Source organism: Oncorhynchus mykiss, chromosome 31 (genome assembly GCF_013265735.2).
Source record: "Oncorhynchus mykiss isolate Arlee chromosome 31, USDA_OmykA_1.1, whole genome shotgun sequence".
NCBI lineage: Eukaryota > Metazoa > Chordata > Actinopteri > Salmoniformes > Salmonidae > Oncorhynchus > Oncorhynchus mykiss.
Genome location: NC_050571.1, coordinates 43,598,612 through 43,620,712, shown reverse-complemented (window position 1 = coordinate 43,620,712; position 22,101 = coordinate 43,598,612). Strand labels below are relative to the sequence as shown.

Below are 22,101 nucleotides of genomic sequence, written 5' to 3'. Positions count from 1 at the left end.
AAGAATGTAATTGAATTTAGCTGAATAAAATAGAAATATATATATTTTTCCTCATATGAAGTGTCAATGTTGAGCATAAAAGTGATCATTTGAAACAGGTCCTTATACTCGAGATTTAGAGTTATTTGGCAACTTTAGTTGTGAATGATGCAATCCTTAGAATGTCTTAGAAACAAAACGTATATGGTCTACATGATTCTATTGATGATTTGAGAAAGTAGCAAAAAAAAGCTTGCTCTCTGTTCCTTGACTTAGGCTGCACAGCTGTCCTCTGCACAGCTGAACCCCCCCCCCCCCCCCCCCTTCCAATTGTTTTGTACACTGTTGCTACACGCTGTAATCTATGCATAGTCACTACCTACATGTACAAATTACTTCTAACCTGTACCCCCACACACTGACTCGGTACTGGTACCCCCTGTATATAGCCTCATTATTGTTATGTTATTCTGTTACTTTTTATAATTTTTTACTTTAGTTTATTTGGTAAATATTTTCTTAACTCTTCTTGAACTGCACTGTTGGTTAAGAGCTGGTAAGTAAGCATTTCACGGTAAGGTCTACACTTGTACTCGGTGCATGTGACAAATAAAGTTTGATTTTATCAAGTGATCATATTTTCACCTATCAGAATATTCTCAGTTTAATATTTTTATTTACTAGTATGTAAAATTTGTTTTGATTATGAATGGTCCAATTCACCTTCAGCTCCAATCCACTGTGACTCTGCCCAGGAAATAGACCCAAACAAAAAGCTTATTTCTCTCAAATGTTGTGCACAAATGTGTTTACATCCCTGTCAGTGAACATGTCTCCTTTACCAAGGTAATACATCCACCTGACAGGTTTGGCAAATGAAGAAGCTGATTAAACAGCATGATCATTACACAGGTGCATCTTGTGCTGGGGACAATAAAAGGCCATTCTAAAATGTGCAGTTTTGTCACACAACACAATGCCACAGATGTCTCAAGTTTTGAAGGAGCATGCAATTGGCATGCTGACTGCAGGAACGTCCACCAGAGCTGTTGCCAGATAATTTAAAATACATTTCTCTAAGCCGCCTCCAACATTGTTTTAGAGAATTTGGCAGTACGTTCAACTGGCCTCACAACCTCAGACCACGTGTAACCACACCAGCCCAGGACCTCCACATCCAGCCACCCGGACAGCTGATGAAACTGTGGGTTTGCACAACCAAAGAATATCTGCACAAACTGTCAGAATGCTTCTCAGGGAAGCTCATCTGCATGCACGTAGTCCTCACTAGGGTCTTGACCCGACAGCAGTTCCTCATCGTAACCGACTTCAGTGGGCAAATGCTAACCTTCGATGGACCACTGGCATGCTGGAGAAGTATGTTCTTCATGGATGAATGCCGGTTTCAACTTTATCGAGCAGATGGCAGACAGTGTTTATGGCATCGTGTGGGCAAGCGGCTTGCTGATGTCAACATTGTGAATGAAGTGGTGGTGGTGGGGTTATGGTATGGGCATGCATAAGCTATGGACAACGAACACAATTGCACAAATTGATGTCAATTTGAATGCACAGAGATACTGTGATTAGATTATTCCGCAGCCATCACCTCAAAATTTCAGCATTACGATGTACATTGCATGAATCTCTACACAATTCTTGGAAGCTGTAAATGTTCCAGTTCTTCCATGGCCTGCCTACTCAGACATGTCACCCATTGAACACGTTTGGGATGCTCTGGATCGGTGTGTACGACAACGTGTTCCAGTTCCTGCCAATATCCAGCAACTTCGCACAGCCATTGAAGTGGAGTGGGACAACTTTCCACAGGCCACATTCAACAGCCTGATCAATTCTATGTGAAGGAGATGTGTCACGCTGCATCAGGCAAAAGGTGCTCACACCAGATGCTAACAGGTTTTCTGATCCACGGCCCTACCTTTTTTTTTTATGTACAGTATCTGTGACCAAAAGATGCATATCTGTATTCTCAGTCATGAAATCCATAGATTATGGCCTAATGAGTTAATTTCCATTGAAGTGTAGCTTGTAGCAGTGTAACTTGATCTGATGGAATGGCTTGTCCGGCACTTTGTAAAAACCAAGAGTGCATTGAGTGAATGTTGGAAGGAGATCCTGGTTCCTTTCTAAACATAGCAATGTGAATACACAGGATTCGGACCACAAAATAGGTGAAGTGTATGAAAAAGAGTTGAGTCCACATTCAAAGGCAAAGGATTGAGATCGGTTCTTTTAAAGAGGACTATGTGTGAACACACCCTAAGGGGAAGTTCACTCTACTCTGAGCTGGACACAGCACAGTGGCTACAGCAGTATGCTTATAGAATGCTTATAGGACAATTATATCAGTACAGTTATACTCAAAACAGTATAGGACATACATTACATGCAGGCTGCTGCTCTCTGCTATCTGCTGTCCCATCTGCTGTCCCAGCAGAGGGAGAACTCAGTCCTGCTCTGAGACCTGCCATCATGTCTTATCTCATCTCCACTCCTCATGCTCTCTGTGTATCGCTCTGGGTAGAAGTTGCCTTTAGGTACAGCTCTAGGATCAGCTCACCCTCTCAATATCCTAAACGTACCGATATAGATGGAAAGCAAATCTGAACCTTAAATCAGTTTGCACGGGCAACTTCAACCAGTGTGTGTGTGTGTGTGTGTGTGTGTGTGTGTGTGTGTGTGTGTGTGTGTGTGTGTGTGTGTGTGTGCGCATGAGTGTCTGTGAACTTTCAAGTGTATGTACTGTATGTATCTATCTGAATGTGTATGTGTTTGAGCCATGTCTGCAGCCAGGCTACCCAAGAGGACTTTGTTCAAAAGGAACATTGTCATAATCCTGTTTTGTTGTGTTGTTTCCCTCCAGGAGATCAGAAACATGCAGAATGAAGAGCTGATGGGGATCAGACGAGAGGAGGAAATGGAGATGTCTGACGATGACATGGAGGATACACACAACCCTGACGAATCAGGTACACACACTCCTGATATAAAAACTAACATTAACTACACACACACCACACACACTTTCGGGATATGGTGGCTTCCTTTTCTTCTTAGTTGTAGAATAGATCTGTAGCACAGCCCTCTGTCTCAGTGTCATCAGCTCATTCACTCTCTAAATGGACAAACTAAGTTGGAGAGGAGACCATGCAGAGACAATATAACGGGCTTCTCCAGGCTGAGTGTGTATGCGTGTGTACTTGTAGAACAGTGTGTGCGTGCGTGCCACTCTAATTGGGGATGCTCACAGCTGGAACTGTGTGTGTGTGCGCATACTTGTACACTTAAGTGTGTGTGTGTGTGAGAGAGAGTCAGAGAGAGAGAGTGTGTGTGTGCATGGCTGGTAGACACTCTGAGACAACTATCAATCATCCAGTAGCCCTTCTCTAAAGCAACTTTATGGCAAAATAACAGGTCATATATCAATATGGAGCAGGGGTGACAAACATATGGCCTACGGGTCCAATACAGTGGGGGATTAGCTCATCTAGACTAAAACCAAATCGAAACTGTGTAGAAATGATAATGGACCTACATTCATACTGTTTATTGACTATGCCCAGCTCACTAATACAGTGTTTCCTCTGCAGTCATTTAGCTGTGGCGCTGCGCCACGGCAAAATCATTGCCGCCACGGCAAAAAAACATAAACAAATCTTTCTGCTGAGGTGTACTTTGAAGATACTGGAACAGTCCACAATTAATTTTCCTTTGCAAACAAAATAAGTAATGACCTATCCGGCTTGTTGTGATTATTGTGTGAGAGAAATATTCCTTGAGGCGCATTCAAGAGTGCCATAAGGAGGGAAATTCAAGAATTGAATAAAGGCTGCAAAAATAGGCTTCCTTTATTTAGCAGGTTACTAAACCTTTACCAGCGCACCGGTTTACACTTGATTTGGACTGCGTATGGTCTAATGAAGGAAAATCTGAATAAATGTAATAATGAACTGATAATTAACTGAATTATCGAAAATTAATCGGCCTACCTGCTTGCACTTTGTGCAGGCTGTGTATCCATCTACCGCATTGTCTTTCCAAACTAGGGATTTCACTCTAGCAGCACCTGTTTCCACGATAGTGTCGTAGCCTATTCCCTTATCATAACCGTTCTTTTTTTTCTCCGGTTAAGCCTACATTAGTCATTTTCGTTTGAGATAAGCTATCCAAGGAAAGTAATCTGGGTAACGTGTCATATTCACACTGGAGAGAGGGAAATGAACTCTGCGAGTGGACATATTAGAACGTTTTAGCACCACACGAGTAAGGGACAGTTCCCAGGTCCACACCCACTCATGGATGAGTGGCTGGTAGCCTTATGTCTGCCTCAATGCTCATAGAATGGAATTCGCAACACAACAAGCTACTGGGTTTTTTCAAAGTCTTATCTTGATTTAAAATGTTTCCAACCCGCAATGTAATTGTTCTGAACCTAGAGCCGTCCCAAGGGTTGAAAGAATGTTGTCGTTCCACCTGTCAGCGGATTATTTTGCGGCTCACCAACGGGTAACCGTGGGTGTCCGAACCCATGCAGGACTCTACTAATGATTAGCCCAATAGGGTAAATGCAGATAGGCAACTCCATGCTTCAACCAATATATTCATAGCCACTTTGCTGCTAGTGGACCACGCATATAGCCTACCATGCTATATGCATGGTCCAACATGTTAATAATTTGTAAAAATAATTTTACCAACTTCTGGAGGTGCATTTTATTTCCACCTTTTCAGACCCCAAAAACAGTTCAACCCGTCCTCTCTGCAACCTTTTCCCCCCACTGCTAAACATTTTTCCAGAGCTAATAATAATAGCTAATAATAGCTGAAATGAAAAGTAGACCGTCAGGGAGCACAGAAAATACCAAAAACGACTGATTGAGGAATATTATTTGTACATTTTGAAGGAAATATAATGGAAAAAATATTTTTTATCCTGAAAAACTCCCCAGTCCTTAACGATTACAAGCATACACACAATATGAAGCAGCCAACACTATGCTTAAAATATGGAGAGTAGTGCTCAGTAATGTGTTGTGATGGATTTTCCCCGAACATAAAGCTTTGTATTCAGGACAAAAGTAAATTGATTTGCCACAATTTTTCGCAGTATTACCTTAGTGCCCTGTTGCACACAGTGTCATGACGTGACAGTTTTTTATCGAATAATTACCTACTATGTTTGTTCGTGGATTAAATTAATCATGTAACATTTAACTCATTAGGAATTTGGGGCACCACAGGAGAAGTTGTTTACCGAGTTACCGTCTCCCGAATTAACTCAAGAATATACAGTTGAAGTCAGAAGTTTACATACACTTAGGTCGGAGTCATTAAAACTGGGTTTTCAACCACTCCACAAATGTCTTGTTAACAAACTATAGTTTTGGCAAGTCGGTTAGGACATCTACTTTGTGAATGACACAAGTAATTTGTCCAACAATTGTTTACAGACTGATTATTTCACATAATTCACTTTTCCAGTGGGTCAGAAGTGTACATACACTAAATTGACTGTGCCTTTAAACAGCTTGGAAAATTCCAGAAAATTATGTCATGGCTTTAGAAGCCAATTGGAGGTGTACCTGTGGATGTAGTTCAAGGCCTATCTTCAAACCCAGTGCCTCTTTGCTTGACATCATGGGAAAATCTAAAGAAATCAGACCTCTGGTTCATCCTTGGGAGCAATTTCCAAACGCCTGAAGGTGCCACGTTCATCTGTACAAACAATAGTACATTTCACATAAACACTATGGGACCACGCAGCCGTTATATCACTCAGGTGGAAGCCATGTTCTGTCTCCTAGAGATGAACTTACTTAAAAGTGCAAATCAATCCCAAAACAACAGCAAAGGACCTTGTGAAGATGCTGAAGGAAACAGGTACAAAAGTATCTATATCCACAGCAAAACAGTCAAATGTCCTCCTCTGGTCTGATGAAACAAAAATAGAACTGTTTGGCTATAATGACCATTGTTACGTTTAGAGGGAAAAGGGGGAAGCTTGCAAGGTGAAGAACACCATCCCAACTGTGAAGCACGGGGGTGTCGGCATCATGTTGTCGGGATGCTTTGCTTCAGGAGGGACTGGTGCACTTTACAAAATAGATGGCATCATGAGGCGGGAAAATTACGTGGATACATTGAAGCAACATCTCAAGACATCAGTCAGGAAGTTAAAAACTTGGTCGCAAATGGGACTTCCAAATGGATAATGACCCCAAAGTTGAGGCAAAATGGCTTAAGGATAACAAAGTCAAGGTATTGGAGTGGCCATCACAAAGCCCTGACCCCAGTCCTATAGAAAGTTTGTGGGCAGAACTGAAAAAGCGTGTGCGAGCAAGGAGGCCTACAAACCTGACTCAGTTACACCAGCTCTGTCAGGAGAAATGGGCCAAAATTCACCCAACTTATTGTGGGAAGCTTGTGGAAGGCTACCCGAAATACTAATTGAGTGTATGTAAACGTCTGACCCACTGGGAATGTGATGAAATAAATAAAATATTAAATAAATCACTCTCTCTGATATTATTCTGACATTTCACATTCTTAAAATAAAGTGCTGATCCTAAGTGACCTAAGACAGGGAATTTTTACAAGTACTAAATGTCAGGAATTGTGAAAAACAGAGTTTAAATGTATTCGGCTAAGGTGTATGTAAACTTCTGACTTCAACTGTATGTTTATCGACTTCTTAAATCTGCACAAACCTGAGTCTTTATGATCATTCCGTACCACACAAATTGATTTGATTATTTATTTACTAACAAACTAAATGATAACACAAGATACACACACACACCGTATAGGTTTTTTGATTAGAAACTTAATAAGGTTAGACAACAATATGACACTTGTTACACAAGATGGAGAGTTAAAGAGAGAGAGAAAGCAAGAGAGAAAGAGAGGCAACACTTGTATACACTCACAGTAACCCTAATACCTGCCCCGAATGCCGCTCTTTTGTGTAAGAAGTAATGCATGTATTTACGTGTTGAATGTCTTTGTCTGGTATCTCTGTTGGGCCCAGGCCTTCGTGGAAAGGGTTCCGCTTTGTGAGAAGGGTTTCGATTGGGCCTTCTTCTTCGGATGGCCTTCTCCTTCGTTCTCAGGTGTAAGTCTCTGATTGTTCACAATGTCACAATGTCCTTCTTATTAGTTGTCTGTTTACTTGCACTCATTATGGAACAGTGGTCTTCTGAGGACGGCTAATCAACCGTGTCGATGATTCCCAGACAGGTGATGAGAGCAGTGTAGGCGACGAGGATTTGAAGAGAATAACCGGATGGTCCTACTTAAATTAACTTTCTTAGATACAGCTACTCCACCGTAGCATTGATTGTTAGAGGTTCGTTTGTCTTCAACCTCGTGTTGAGTTCCAGGGTTGTGACAAATGTAGATCTAGCTGCAGCTTGTGGTCCATTTAGTCTGGTATGTTAATTCTTAACTTTAATACCGTCTGTAAAAATAGTTACGAGGCAAAGTATCCTAATAAATATGAGGTCGTTAGAGAACAAAAAATCACAATCCTATCGTCACAAACGTTCTCTTCATCCTAGATATTTTCTACACCACGTAAAGGATGTAAACCTGATATACACAGTGTAAAAGCTGTTTTTGTTATAACGTCTTTATATAATTTTTAATGACATCGTAAACTAGACGTTCATTTTACATATTCCATCTCTCGTTTGGGTTTGGGTGATAAAATGTATTGTCCAGGGTTCATTGTTTGATGTTGAAGTTTTGGGCAGCAAACTCTTCTGTAACAAAAAGACATTTCCATTCACCCATACTAAAGACCAGAAAGGAGTCATCTGCTGCATTACAATATTCGATTGACGTGAGGTGTCATAAAACCACCACATCAATCCCTCCCCCCCTCTGCGGGTGAGAGGGTTCTGTAGACGCTGATCCACTGTCCTGATCTTTGGAAATGCTCACACAGAAGCGGCGCTCCTAGTGGCTGGGGACTTTAATGCAGGCAAGCTTAAATCAGTTTTACCAAATTCTTACCAGCATGTCACTGTGGCTTCTGTGCAACCAGGGGAAAAAAAATCCTAGACCACCTTTACTCCACACAGGGATGCATAAAAAGCTCTCCCCCACCCTCCATTTGGCAAATCTGACCGTAATTCTATCCTCCTGATTCCTGCTTACAAAGCAAAAACTAAAGCAGGAAGTACCAGTGACTCGCCCAATACGGAAGTGTTAAGATGACGTGGATGCTACACTACAGGACTGTTTTGCAAACACAGGCTGAAATATGTTCTGGGATTCATTTTTAATTTTTAAAATGTTTATTTAACCTTTATTTAACCAGGAAGGGCTCATTGAGATTAAAATCTATTTTTCAAGAGCACCCTGGCCAAGATAGGCAGCACCAAGTCATTACAAAAAAATTACAGACAGACATGAAAAAACTACAAGTAATCTAGTAAAAACCATTGAATTCACAAGAGTACAGTATAAAACAGCAAAATAAAAGCACTGAAATCAGCCTCAAAATCCTTCATCAGTGATTAAAAACAATAATCGGAAACAAGTTCTTCCAGTTTAAAAGTATTTTGTAAGGTGTTCCAAGACAATGGCGCAGAGTACATGAAAGCCCTTTTACCAAATTCAGTTCAGACATTTGGAACAGTTAGCAGGAAAAAGTCCAGCGAACGAAGAAAGTACCCACCACATTTCTGAACAATAAAAACGCACAAAAAAAAGGTAGTAAACCCAAAATGACTTTGTAAATAAAAGTATACCAGTGACTGAGCCTACGAGTGACTAGAGAAGGCCAGCCAACCCTGGTATACAAAGTGCAGTGGTGTGTAAGGGTTTTGCAGTTTAAAATAAATCTCAAAGTGCCATGGTAAATAGTGTCAATTGATCTCAAACACTGAGCGGAAGCATTCATATATAAAATATCTCCATCCAATGGCATTGAGGAATACACCACCTCAGTCATCGGCTTCATCAATAAGTGCATCCCCACAGTGACTGTACCTGCATATCCCGACCAGAAGCCATGGATTACAGGCAACAACCGCATCGAGTTAAAGGCTAGAGCTGCCGCTTTCAAGGAGCGGGAGACTGATCCGGACGCTTATAAGAAATCCCGCTATCCCCTCAGACGAACCATCAAACAAGCAAAGCGTCAATACAGGATTAAGATTGAATACTGCTACACCTGCTCTGACGCTCGTCGGATATGTCAGGGATCGAAAACTATTAAGGACTACAAAGGGAAACTCAGACGTGAGCTGCCCAGTGACGCGAGCCTACCAGACGAGCTAAATGCCTTTTATGCTCGCTTCAAGGCAAGCAACACTGAAGCATGCACGAGAGCACCAGCTTTTCTGGATGACTCTGTGATAACACTCTCCGTAGCTGATGTGAACAAAACTTTAAACAGGTCAACATTCACAAAGCTGCTGGGCCAGACGGATTACCAGGACGTGTACTCAAAGCATGCGTGGACCAACTGTCAAGTGTCTTCACTGACATTTTCAACCTCTCCCTGACCGAGTCTGTAATACCTACATGTTTCAAGCAGACCACCATAGTCCCTGTGCCCAAGGAAGCGAAGCTAACCTGCCTAAATGATTACCGCCTGTGGTACTCATGTCGGTAGCCATGAAGTGCTTTGAAAGGCTGGTCATGGCTCACATCAACAGCATCCTCCCAGACACCCTAGACTCACTCCAATTTGCGTACCGCCCCAACAGATCCACAGATGACAAAATCTCAATCGCACTCCACACTGCCCTTTCTCACCTGGATAAAAGGAACACCTATTTGAGAATGCTGTTCATTGACTACAGCTCAGCGTTCAACAACATAGTGCCCACGAAGCTCATCACTAAGCTAAGGACTCTGGGACAAAACACCTCCCTCTGCAACTGGATCCTGGACTTCCTGACGAGCTGCCCCCAGGCTGATCCAGCTGATCCTTAACACTGGGTCCCCTCAGGGGTGTGTACTTAGCCCCCTCCTGTATTCCCTGTTCACCCACGACTGTGTGGCCAAACACAACTCCAACACCATCATTAAGTTTGCTGATGACACAACAGTGTCGACAACGATGAGGCGGCCTATAGGGAGGAGGTCAGAGAACTGGCAGCGTGGTGCCAGGACAACAGCCTCTCCCTCAATGTGAGCAACACAAAGGAGCTGATCGTGGACTACAGGAAAAGGCGGGCCGAACAGGCCCCCATTAACATCGACGGGGCTGTGGTGTCCACATCAACAACTAACTATAATGGTCCAATACATACCAAGACAGTCATGAAGAGGGCACACCAAAACATTTTCCCCCTCAGGAGACTGAAAAGATTTGGCATGGGTCCCCAGATCCTCAAAAGGTTCTACAGCTGCACCTGACCAGTTGCATCAGTAGGGCATCCTGACCAGTTGCATCACCGCCTGGTATAACAACTGCTAGACATCTGACCGTAAGGAGGGTACTGCAAACGGCCCAGTACATCACTGGGGCCAAGCTTCCTGCCATCCAGGATCTATATACAGTGGCTTGCAAAAGTATTCACCCCCATTTGTCCTATTTTGTTGCCTTACAACCTGAAATTAAAATGGATTTTTTTGGGGGGTTGTTGTATCATTTGATTTACACAACATGCCACTTTGAAGATGCAAAATATTTTTTCGTGTGAAACAAAAAAGAAATAAGACAACAAAAAAAACAGAAAACTTGAGAGTACATAACTATTCAATCCCCACCCCCCTCTATGTCAATACTTTGTAGAGCCACCTTTTGCAGAAATTACAGCTACAAGTCTCTTGGGGTATGTATCTATAAGCTTGGCACATCCAGCCATGGATTATTGCCTATTTTTCAAAACTGCTCCAGCTCCTTCAAGTTGAATGGGTTCCGCAGGTGTACAGTAAGCTTTACGTCACACCACAGATTCTCAATTGGATTGAGGTCTGGGCTTTGACTAGACCATTCCAAGACATTTAAATGTTTCCCCTTTAGACCACTTGAGTGTTACTTTAGCAGAATGCTTAGAGTCATTGTCCTGCTGGAAGGTGAACCTCTGTCCCAGTCTCAAATCTCTAAAAGACTGAAACAGGTTTCCTTCAATAATTTCCCTGTATTTAGCTGCATCTATCATTCCTTCAATTCTGACCAGTTTCCCAGTCCCTGCCGATGACAAACATCCCCACAGATTGATGCTGCCACCACCATACTTTACTATGGGGAGAGTGTTCTTGGGGAGATGAGAGGTGGAGGTTTGCGCCAGACATAGCGTTTTCCTTGATGGCCAAAAAGGTAAATTATAGTCTGATCTGACCAGAGTACCTTCTACCATATGTGGGGAGTCGCCCACATGCCTTTTGGCGAACACCAAACGTGTTTGCTTATTTATTAGCGTCCCACCTGGCCAACATCCAGTGAGATTGCAGAGTGCCAAATTCAAATACAGAAATAGTCATTATAAAAAATTCAGAAATGATACAACTATTAAACATAGGTTTAAAGATTAACTTCTTGTGAATCCAACCATGGTGTCAGATTTTTAAAAATGCTTTACGGCGAAAGCATACCTTACAATTATTTGAGAACATAGCACAGCAGACAAATCATTACAAACAGTAACCAGCCAAGTAGAAGAGTTACACAAGTCAGAAATAGAGATAAAATTAATGGTGCCGCTTGCTCATGGTGCCGCTTGCTTGGTTGTGCCCCTTAGTGGTGTTGCAGACTCTTTCAGAACAGGTGTGTATATATATATATATAGAGAGAGAGAGAGAGAGATCATGTGACAGATCATGTGAAACTTCGATTGCACACAGATGGACTTTATTTAACTAATTATGTGACTTCTGAAGATAATTGGTTGCACCAGATCTTATTTAGGGGCTTCATAGCTAAGGGGGTGAATACATATGCACGCACGACTTTAAAAAATAAAATAAAAATATTTATTTTTACTTCTTATGGCTAGTGGAACCCCTCGACAACATTCCGCTGAAAAGGCAGCATGCGAAATTCAAAAACATATTTTTTTTAAATATTTAACTTTCATACATTCACAAGTGCAATACAGCAAATGAAAGAAACTTATTGTTAATCTACCCATCGTGTCCGATTTCAAAAAGGCTTTACAGCGAAAGCACAACTTATGATTATGTTAGGTCAGAGCCTAGTCACAAAAACACACACAGCCATTATCCAGCCAAAGAGAGGAGTCACAAAAAGCTGAAATAGAGATAAAATTAATCAGTAACCTTTGATGATCTTCATCAGATGACACTCATAGGACTTCATGTTACACAATACATGTATGTTTTGTGCATATTTATATTAAAAAATCTCAGTTTACATTGGCGTGTTATGTTCAGTAATTTTTTGCTTCCAAAACACCGGTGATTTTGCAGAGAGCCACATCAATTTACAGAAATAGTCATCATAAACTTTAATATAAGATACAAGTGTTATGCACAGAATTAGAGATATACTTCTCCTTAATGCAACCGCTGTGTCAGATTTCAAAAAAACTTTACGGAAGAAGCAAACCATGCAATAATCTGAGTACGGCGCTCAGACAACAAATCAAGCCATACAGATATCCACCATGTTGGAGTCAACAGAAGTGACTCGTGTTATAAATATTCACTTACCTTTGATGATCTTCATCAGAATGCACTCCCAGGAATCCCAGTTCCACAAAAAAAGTTTCGATAAAGTCCGACATTTATGTCCAAATACCTCCTTTTGTTAGCGCTTTCAGTTCACATATCCAAACTCACGATGCGCGGGCAGGTCCAGGCGAAAGTTCAGATGAAAAGTCATATTACAGTTCGTAGAAACATGTCAAACGGTGTATAGAATCAATCTTTAGGATGTTTTTATCATAAATCTTCAATAATGTTCCAACCGGAGAATTCCTTTGTCTTCAGAAATGCAATGGAATGCAAGCTAACTCTCACGTGAATGAGCGTGACTAGCTCGTGGCACTCTGACAGACCACTGACTCATTCAGCTTCCATTCCCCCCTCCTTTACAGTAGAAGCATAAAGACTGTTGACATCTAGTGGAAGCCTTAGGAAGTGCAATTTGACCCTATAGACACTGTATATTCGATAGGCAAATAGTTAAAAAACTACAAACCTCAGATTTCCCACTTCCTGGTTGGATTTTTCTCAGGTTTTCGCCTGCCATATGAGTTCTGTTATACTCAGACATCATTCAAACAGTTTTAGAAAATTCAGAGTGTTTTCTATCCAAATCTACCAATAATATGCATATATTAGCAACTGGGACTGAGTAGCAGGCAGTTTACTCTGGGCACGCTTTTCATCCAAACGTGAAAATGCTGCCCTCTATCCCAAACAGGTTTTAAACAAGTACATTTTTTACATTTCACTTCACGAATTTGGACTATTTTGTGTATTACATGAAATCCAAATAAAAATCTATTTAAATTACCGGCAGTAAAAATGCCATGGAGGATGAATACTTTTGCAAGGCACTCTAATAGGCGTTGTCAGAGCAAAGACCATAAAATTGTTAGAGACTCCAGTCACCCAAGTTAAAGACTGTTTTCTCTTCTACCGCACGGCAAGCGGCACCGGAGTGCCGAGTCTAGGACCAAGAGGCTCCTCAACAGCTTCTACCCCCAAGCCATTACACTGCTGAACAATTCATAAAAATCGCCACCAGACAATTTACATTGACCCCCCCCCCCCCCCCCTTGTATAGTGCTGCTACTTGCTGTTTCTTTGTTATAAAAATATAAAAAATTGACCGTTATTTCACTAGGCAGGTCAGTTAAGAACAAATTCTTATTTTCAATGACGGCCTAGGAAAAGTGGGTTAACTGCCTTGTTCAGGTGCAGAACAACAGATTTTTACCTTGTCAGCTCCGGGATTCAATCTTGCAACCTTTCGGTTACTTCACTCTAACCACTAAGCTACCTGCCGCCCCACCTATGCATAATCACTTCGCCACCACCTACATGTACAGATTACCTCAACTAGCCTGTCTGTACCGGTGCACACTGACTCGGTACCGGTGCCCCCTGTATATAGCCTCATTATTGTTATTCTTATTGTGTAACTTTTTATTATTACTTTTTATTTTAGCCTACTTGGTAAATATTTTCTTCTTCTTGAACTGCACTGTTGGTTAAAGGCTTGTAAGTAAGCATTTCACGGTAAAGTCTACACTTGTTGTATTTGGCGCATGTGGCAAATAAAGTTTGATGACAACAGGATGCATGTTTTGAAATATTTTTTATTCTGTACTGGCTTCTTTCTTTTCACTCTGTCAATTAGTTTAGTATTGTGGAGTAACTACAATGTTGTTTATCCATTTTCTCCTATTACAGCCATTAAACTCTGTAACTGTTTAACGTCAACGTTGGCTTCATGGTGAAATCCATGGGCTGTTCCCCTCCTCTCCGGCAACTGAGTTAGGAAGGACGCCTGTATCTTTGTAGTGACTGGGTGTATTTATACACCATCCAAAGTGTTATTTTATTTTTACCCATCTACCAATCGGTGCCCTTCTTTGCAAGGCATTGGAAAACCTCCCTGTTTTTTTTTGGTTGAATCCATTTGAAATTCACTGCTCGTTTGAGCGACCTTGGGGTACAGAGATGAGGTAGTCATTCAAAAATTATGTTAAACACTATTGCACACGAAGTGAGTCCAGGCAACTTATTATGTGACCTGTTAAGCAAAAGTTTATTCCGGAATTTATTTAGGCTTGCCATAACAGTGGTTTAAAACTTCTTGCGACTATCAAACCCGGATCCGGGAGCATAATCATAGCCTCAAACTAATTAGCATAACGCAGCGGACATAAATCTTCTTACAAAATCTTCCTATTCATGAAAATCACAAATTAAATATATTGAGAGACAGCTTAGCCTTTTGTTAATCACAAAAAAAACAAAAAAAATCATCTCAGATTTTCAAAATATGCAAAATATACAGCCAACGCTAGACAAGCATTTGTGTAAATTTATCATGCCATAATGCTATGCTAGGCTCTGCTGGCAGCAGGCAACAATTTCACGAAAATAAGAAAAGCAATCAAATTAAATAATTTACCTTTGAAGAACTTCGGATGTTTTCACTCAGGAGACTCCCAGTTAGATAGCAAATGTTCCCTTTTTCCAAAAATATTATTTTTGTAGGTGAAAACACGTTTGGCTGAGAAATCGACCGGAAAATGCGGTCACTACAACGGTGAACTTTTTTCCAAATTAGCTCCATAATATCGACAGAAACATGGCAAATGTTGTTTAGAATCAATCCTCAAGGTGTTTTTCACATAACAATTCAATAATATATCCGTCGGGACAATTGGTTTCTCATAAGAAGCGATTGGAAAAATGGCTACTTGTGTACTTTACGCAAGATTTTCTGCGGTAGCCATCATGTGCCATCACTTGCTAAATGTGGTCCCTTAAGGCTATTCTTCAAAATAAATGCGTAAAAAGACGTCACAATACTGTAGACACCTTTGGGAATACGTAGGAAACGTAAGCTCATTCGTAGCTCATTCACAGCCATATAAGGAGTCATTGGCATGAGGCGGTTTCAAAAAATGCGGCACTTCCTGATTGGATTTTTATCTGGGTTTCGTCTGTAACATCAGTTCTGTTGCACTCACAGGCAATATATTTGCAGTTTTGGAAACGTCAGAGTGTTTTCTATCCAAAGCTGTCAATTATATGCATAGTCGAGCATCTTTTCGTGACAAAATATCTTGTTTAAAACGGGAACGTTTTTTATCCAAAAATGAAAATACTGCCCCCTAGTTACAAAAGGTTAATACTTATTGACTGTGGACATTTCAGCTTTTCATTTTCAATCAAGAACCTAATTCCAACTTTGACATTATGGGTTATTGTGTGTAGTAGGCCAGTGACAAAAAAATATACATTTAATAAATTTTAAATTCAGGCTATAATACAACAAAATGTAGAAAAAGTTAAGTTTCTTTCTCAAGGGAACATCGGCGGAAGGTGGCACCGGAGATATTGGTGCCAGAAACCCCCCCCCCCCACCCCTTTATGCCTTTTAGTTTCTGCTTGTTAATCGTTGTGATCTCTGCCAGTTGCCAATATGACGGCGTCCCTCGTTATTATGCAGATATATGCAAACGTTATCATCAGCCTACCAGGTTCGGCTTCCCACCTCTTTTCATGTGCGACTTTGCTTATTAGAAAACACAGATAACAATCGTTGTCAGGAGGCTGTCACATTGTTGGATGGGAACGCTGTGGAGAAGGGCACAGGATGTGCTGAGGGGACAGGTGTTGTGAAACCCCTTCATATTTACAGCATTCGCTCACACCTGCTAAGGATCCTTGTAACCCAGGAACACAGGAGGAGCCCACCCAGTCTGTTTCTTTAAAAGCTAATCGATGCTAATGGTTAAGTGTCCTATTGATACATAGTGCAGAGTGTGATTGGCTTGGTGCTTCTACATTCATGCAGTATAGAGTGGGAATGTGCTGGTGCTTCTCTTCTGTCAGCAGCTTTGTGCTGAGCTGCTGGAGTCGATGCTAAAGCCTGTCACGTTGTGGAGTGGGAATCAGCTGGCTACCCCGGACAGCAACTTGATGAGGCTCCCGGATTAATACAAACCTCACCCAAAACCTCCCTGCTGCTAGCTCTCACACACACACACACACACACACACACACACACACACACACACACACACACACACACACACACACACACACACACACACACACACACACACACACACACACACAGAGAACACACACACACACACACACACACATTAACCAGAGCAGGTGGATGACTCAGAGGTCTCTGTGTCTTAGAAGTCTGTATCTCTTGGTTCAAACAGACCCTATGCCTGATTCAAAGAAGCCAGCATGAGTCTCTATGCTCATTCTAACACGCGCAAACACTGTGCTAGGCCTCTCTTACACAATCACTCTCAGGTCTTATCTCTCCAGCTCAGCTACACAAACACACCCTCTCATTACATCACACATGTCCCCTCAGACAGCATTGGAGAATGAAGACTCTCCTTTCAAAGCCCAAAGGAACAGGGGCTGAGTAGTTTTCATCAGTGTCTCATCCTGTCTGTTTAATAGGACAGGTTAGGATTTCATGAGTAGTTCTCATCACACTGTCTCTCCTGTTTGTTCAATATAGGACAGGTAAGGATTTAATGAGTAGTTCTCATCACACTGTTTCTCCTGTCTGTTAAATATAGGACCGGTTAGGATTTCATGAGAATTTCTCATCACACTGTCTCTCCTGTCTGTTTATTATAGGACAGGTTAGGATTTATTGAGTATTTCTCATCACACTGTCTCTCCTGTCTGTTCATTATAGGACAGGTTAGGATTTCAAAGCCTCTCCCGTAAAGTTGCAGATCCTCAGATCATCAATAGACATTTAAAGGCTGTTTATACAGTATAATGTTATGATACTGCAGTTGTGATGTTCTACGTCTCTTGTGTGTGTGTGTGTGTGTGTGTGTGTGTGTGTGTGTGTGTGTGTGTGTGTGTGTGTGTGTGTGTGTGTGTGTGTGTGTGTGTGTGTGTGTGTAGGCCCTGTGTCCCAGGCGGAGGCTTTAAAGGAGGAGAATGACTCTCTGCGCTGTCAGCTGGATGCCTACAGAAACGAGGTGGAGCTGCTGAAGCAGGAGCAGGGCAAGAACCACGAACACACACCTCCACAACACAGTGAAGAGGACGCCTGCAGGCAGCAACAACTAACCTTTCTACAACAGGCACTACAGGGCATGCAGAAGGTATACTTCAACCACACATACTATAGCATAACTTTTTGCAGCAAGTCCTGCAGATTCTAGCTGGTGAGAGTCATAATCCGTTGGTTTTGCTTTCTTTCTGGGGTGACAAGTGGTTTTGATGAAAAGTCACTTTTAATGGAGGTGGATAGAGAACTGCCCTCTCAATCACACACACACAGGCGCGTGCACACCTACACACAGCACTAATAAAGAGATGAGAGAGTGGTAGGGAGAGATGCAAGCTGAAAACAAGAGCAGCAGAGGGAGGCACTCAGAGTAAGATGGATGGTTAGAGAGAAAAAGAAAGAACAATAGAAAGACTTCAGAGGGAGAGAGTCATTCTAGAATCTGATCACTCTGCTGTCCTCGACGCTCTACAGAAACCAATACCAACCAGCTCGAAGGGTTTTCTATTAAAATCTCCCTCTCAGAGAAAACAACCATCATACTATTGGTAAGGTAAACAACCCTCTGAGGCAGGAAATCTGTTGCTCCCATCACCTGCTGGGTCATCAAATATCCTCAAGTTGTCAGCGGTCATAGTTAATAGAAATATATTTTTTTAAATGTTGGTTTTGAGCATAAATAATGTGTCGTCCTCCTGCTCATTTGAATAGACAGATGGTAATTACATTTCTAACACGCAAGTTTGAACATTTCCATGGAAAGATTAAATTAATGGATTAAAATGAGGAGGAAGAGACCAATTGGATGCTTCTTATTGCTCCATGCTAAATTGCGTTATCATGCTGGCTCTGGCAAATTACCATCAAATATTATCAGCAGGTGACTTGAGTGTGCCCAGGTTCTATGAATTTCTTCCATTTGTGAGTCATGTTATACTTCCGTATTTCAGCCTAAACCCAACAGAGACTGTGATGGATAAGCTGAAATGGATAAGGAGAAAGGACTTTTCAGCTACTACGTGGTTCTAACTTGCAGCACCAGAGAGACTAGATAGATAAGCTATGAGCTAAAAGTTCCTACTCAATAGCAAATCCTGAAACATAAGTGCTAACTTGGTTTCCTCTCTGTAGCTGATGCATAAAGGGTTAATAACTAGCATGCGGCATATGCCTGTTGTAAGCAGGCATCTGTGGCTAACTGTGCCTCCTCTGTCTTAAGGGTTAGTTAACATTTGTGTCTTTAAAGATTAGTTAGCATCTGTAGCTAATTGTGCCTTCTCTCTGTAGCAGACCCTTAGTTAGCATCTGTGGCTAGCTGTGTCACCTCTGTAGCAGAAAAGTAAGGGTTAAATAGTATCTGTGGCTAACTGTATCTCCTCTCTGTTTGCAGCAACTGTTGAAGATGTGTGAAGAAATGAAACAGCGGGAGGCAGAGATGGAGAAGACTGTGGAGGACAAACAGCAGCTGGAGAGTCAAGTAAAGAGCCTCAAGGAAGGACTGCAGAGCCTGAAAACACTGACAACACACACACCACAGGTCAGTAACACACACACACACAACACATGCACACTTTACAGCTTGTTTGAAAAACTCCTGGGGTTTGAAATGGAATTACAATATCGGATTTGTGCTGTAATTGTAATTAAATTAGTTCAAAATGAGTTTCAATGCATGAGAAATATTTCAGAAATAATTGGTCTGCTACTGGAACCCAGGCTGTGGTAGACTTGAATTGCAGTGTATTTAATTTCATTCCAAATGGCATTGCATTTCTTCAATATCCCAGTGTCAGCTGATCAACCCCTAAAAAAAAATATAGTTAATTTGGAATCCCATAGAGAGAGGGTCAAGTAGAATGCCATATACAGTAGTGAGAAAGAGACGGGTAGAAAGTGGATAGAAAGAAGAGGGACAGGTCATTTAGTGTTATAAACTGTGTAATTTGGGTCCTGGATGCAGATTGGCTAAAACAGTATTTCAGTCATGTGTACTGTATATCAGACAATATACCACGAGTATGACACAAAAATACAGTTCTATTTATGTTGGTAACCAGCTTATAATAGCAATAAGGCACTTCTGGGGTTTGTGGTATATGGCCAAAACACACGGCTAATGGCTGTATCCAGGCACTCCGCTTCGGGACTTGCAGAAGAACAGCACTTAGACTTGGGATATTGGCCAATATATCCCCTCGCGCCTTATTGCTTAAGTATGACATATGTAGTGGAAATTTCCTCTATTTACCAAATCATGAGAGCAAACCACACTCAAGTCAGAGTTATCATAAAGTCCATCTTTAATTATATGAGCTCCATCACAACCCTGTGACTCTCAGATCAATTCAGTGTCTATAAATGAATTTTCTGAGAGTGCTTACAAAACAGTTCTTAGTATCATTTATAGCCAAGACACACCCATCTCAACTCACATGACGAATAACAGATCTTAGGAACATTACAAAGGAAGACTTTACTTGAGAGAGGAGTATTCCATAGCTAGACAGCATTAGCTATAAATTATCGTTCAGTTTGCTCTCCTAAAACGAGGTTCTACTTCTCGTTCTTGGTACAACATAGTACCAAGACATTAGGATATATATCAATTGTCATTTTAGACACTCCCATTCTGGACAAGCTCACGGAGACACAGTGACTGGCACACAGACATTGTGGACATTGGTTCCCCCTCAATCATCCTTTAACATGGTTTAAAATATATGTTTACATATGAAGACAAGCTTGACCTCTCCCCTCTCTGCGGCCCAAGTAACTGAACCCTGACAGAGAACAGATAACTGCAACCGGCCAACAGTATTATCCAAAGATAGACATTCTAATGACATATCTCACATAAGCATGAAATAAAATAAATAAAACATTTTATTTATAAATGTTACCTAAATAATTCTGATTCTGCCATGACACATATATAGAGAGAGATGAGTCAATCCTCTTTACATCAAACTGGCCTACTCAAACTAACTACTAGTTTCACCACCACTTTATCAGAGGAGGATGAGCTGGCCAATCAGCGGTGTACTTGCGTGCATATTTGTAATGTCCAGTACATGCCCACACCATTACAACACAGAAAGCTGCTTTTTAACATACTTAATTAAACATTTTGGAAGGAAAACCATTTCACTCATATTGTAAGTAAATATAGGTCAATTTTCATAGAAATATGGAAACACTGGACAGTTACTTTAACATTAGCCATGTATCACCACTGCTTTTTAAAGCACAGCACCACACCTCCAACTACTCCTCGCTGACTAACTTCTTTACACTAAACCAGCCTGTGTAAACTGAAACCGCATTTTAAATTCACCATGTGTCAACACCACTGTTCATGGCACTCTGCCAACACGCAGACTAAAACATCTTCATACTAGCCATATACTGAATCTAGATAGTAGGGATGTAACCATTCACAGACAGGCATCGGTCCCTGATTCAAATACAAATGCGTCGGTCTGCGAACCCCAAACCGATCCAAATGTAACATGCATCGGTCAGACTGCATGTTACGTTTGTTAAAGTAACTGTCCAGTGTTTCCAGATCCAATTTTTTTTCTCATATTATACTTTCAACATTTCTACCTTCCAAAAATACAAATGATGCATCCTCTCCTTCAGTGTCAAACTGCATTTAACTGTGGTGACAGTCATTGATCTCTTAGTCGTGGCCAAAGGTTTTGAGAATGATACAAATATTAATTTTCAAAGTCTGCTGCCTCAGTTTGTATGATGGCAATTTGCATATAATCCAGAATGTTATGAAGAGTGATCATATGAATTGCAAAGTCCCTCTTTGCCATGCAAATGAACTGAATCCCTAAAAAACATTTCCACTGCATTTCAGCCCTGCCACAGAAGGACCAGCGGACATCATGTCAGTGATTCTCTCGTTAACACAGGTGTGAGTGTTGACGAGGACAAGGCTGGAAATCACTCTGTCATGCTGATTGAGTTTGAATAACAGACTGGAAGCTTCAAAAGGAGGGTGTTGCTTGGAATCATTGTTCTTCCTCTGTCAACCATGGTTACCTGCAAGGAAACACGTGCCGTCGTCATTGCTTTGCACAAAAGGGCTTCACGGGCAAGGATATTGCTGTCAGTAAGATTGCACCTAAATCAACCATTTATCAGATCATCAAGAACTTCAAGGAAAGCGGTTCAATTGTTGTGAAGAAGGCCTCAGGGCACCCAAGAAAGTCCAGCAAGTGCCAGGACCGTCTCCTAAAGTTAATTCAGCTGTGGGGATCGGGGCACCACCAGTACAGAGCTTGCTCAGGAATGGCAGCAGGCAGGTGTGAGTGCATCTGCACGCACAGTGAGGTGAAGACTTATGGAGGATGGCCTGGTGTCAAGAAGGGCAGCAAAGAAACCACTTCTTTCCAGGAAAAACATCAGGGACGGACTGATAT

General features: G+C 41.4%; 1 protein-coding gene across 4 annotated transcripts in view; it reads left to right on the top strand.

Moving 5' to 3' along the window:
• Nucleotides 1-22,101, top strand: part of LOC110505197 (ecto-NOX disulfide-thiol exchanger 2) — a 310,546-nt gene that overhangs the window by 267,158 nt on the left and 21,287 nt on the right. For all 4 annotated transcript variants that reach the window (XR_002470708.2, XR_005041206.1, XM_021584251.2 and 1 more), the window contains exons 9-11: nt 2,864-2,969; nt 17,560-17,762; nt 19,059-19,205. Coding sequence is in view for 2 of the 4 variants with exons in the window: in XM_021584251.2 (XP_021439926.1) it covers nt 2,864-2,969; nt 17,560-17,762; nt 19,059-19,205 (456 nt within the window). In the remaining 2 variants the exon portion in view is untranslated. The remainder of the gene's footprint in view (nt 1-2,863; nt 2,970-17,559; nt 17,763-19,058; nt 19,206-22,101) is intronic.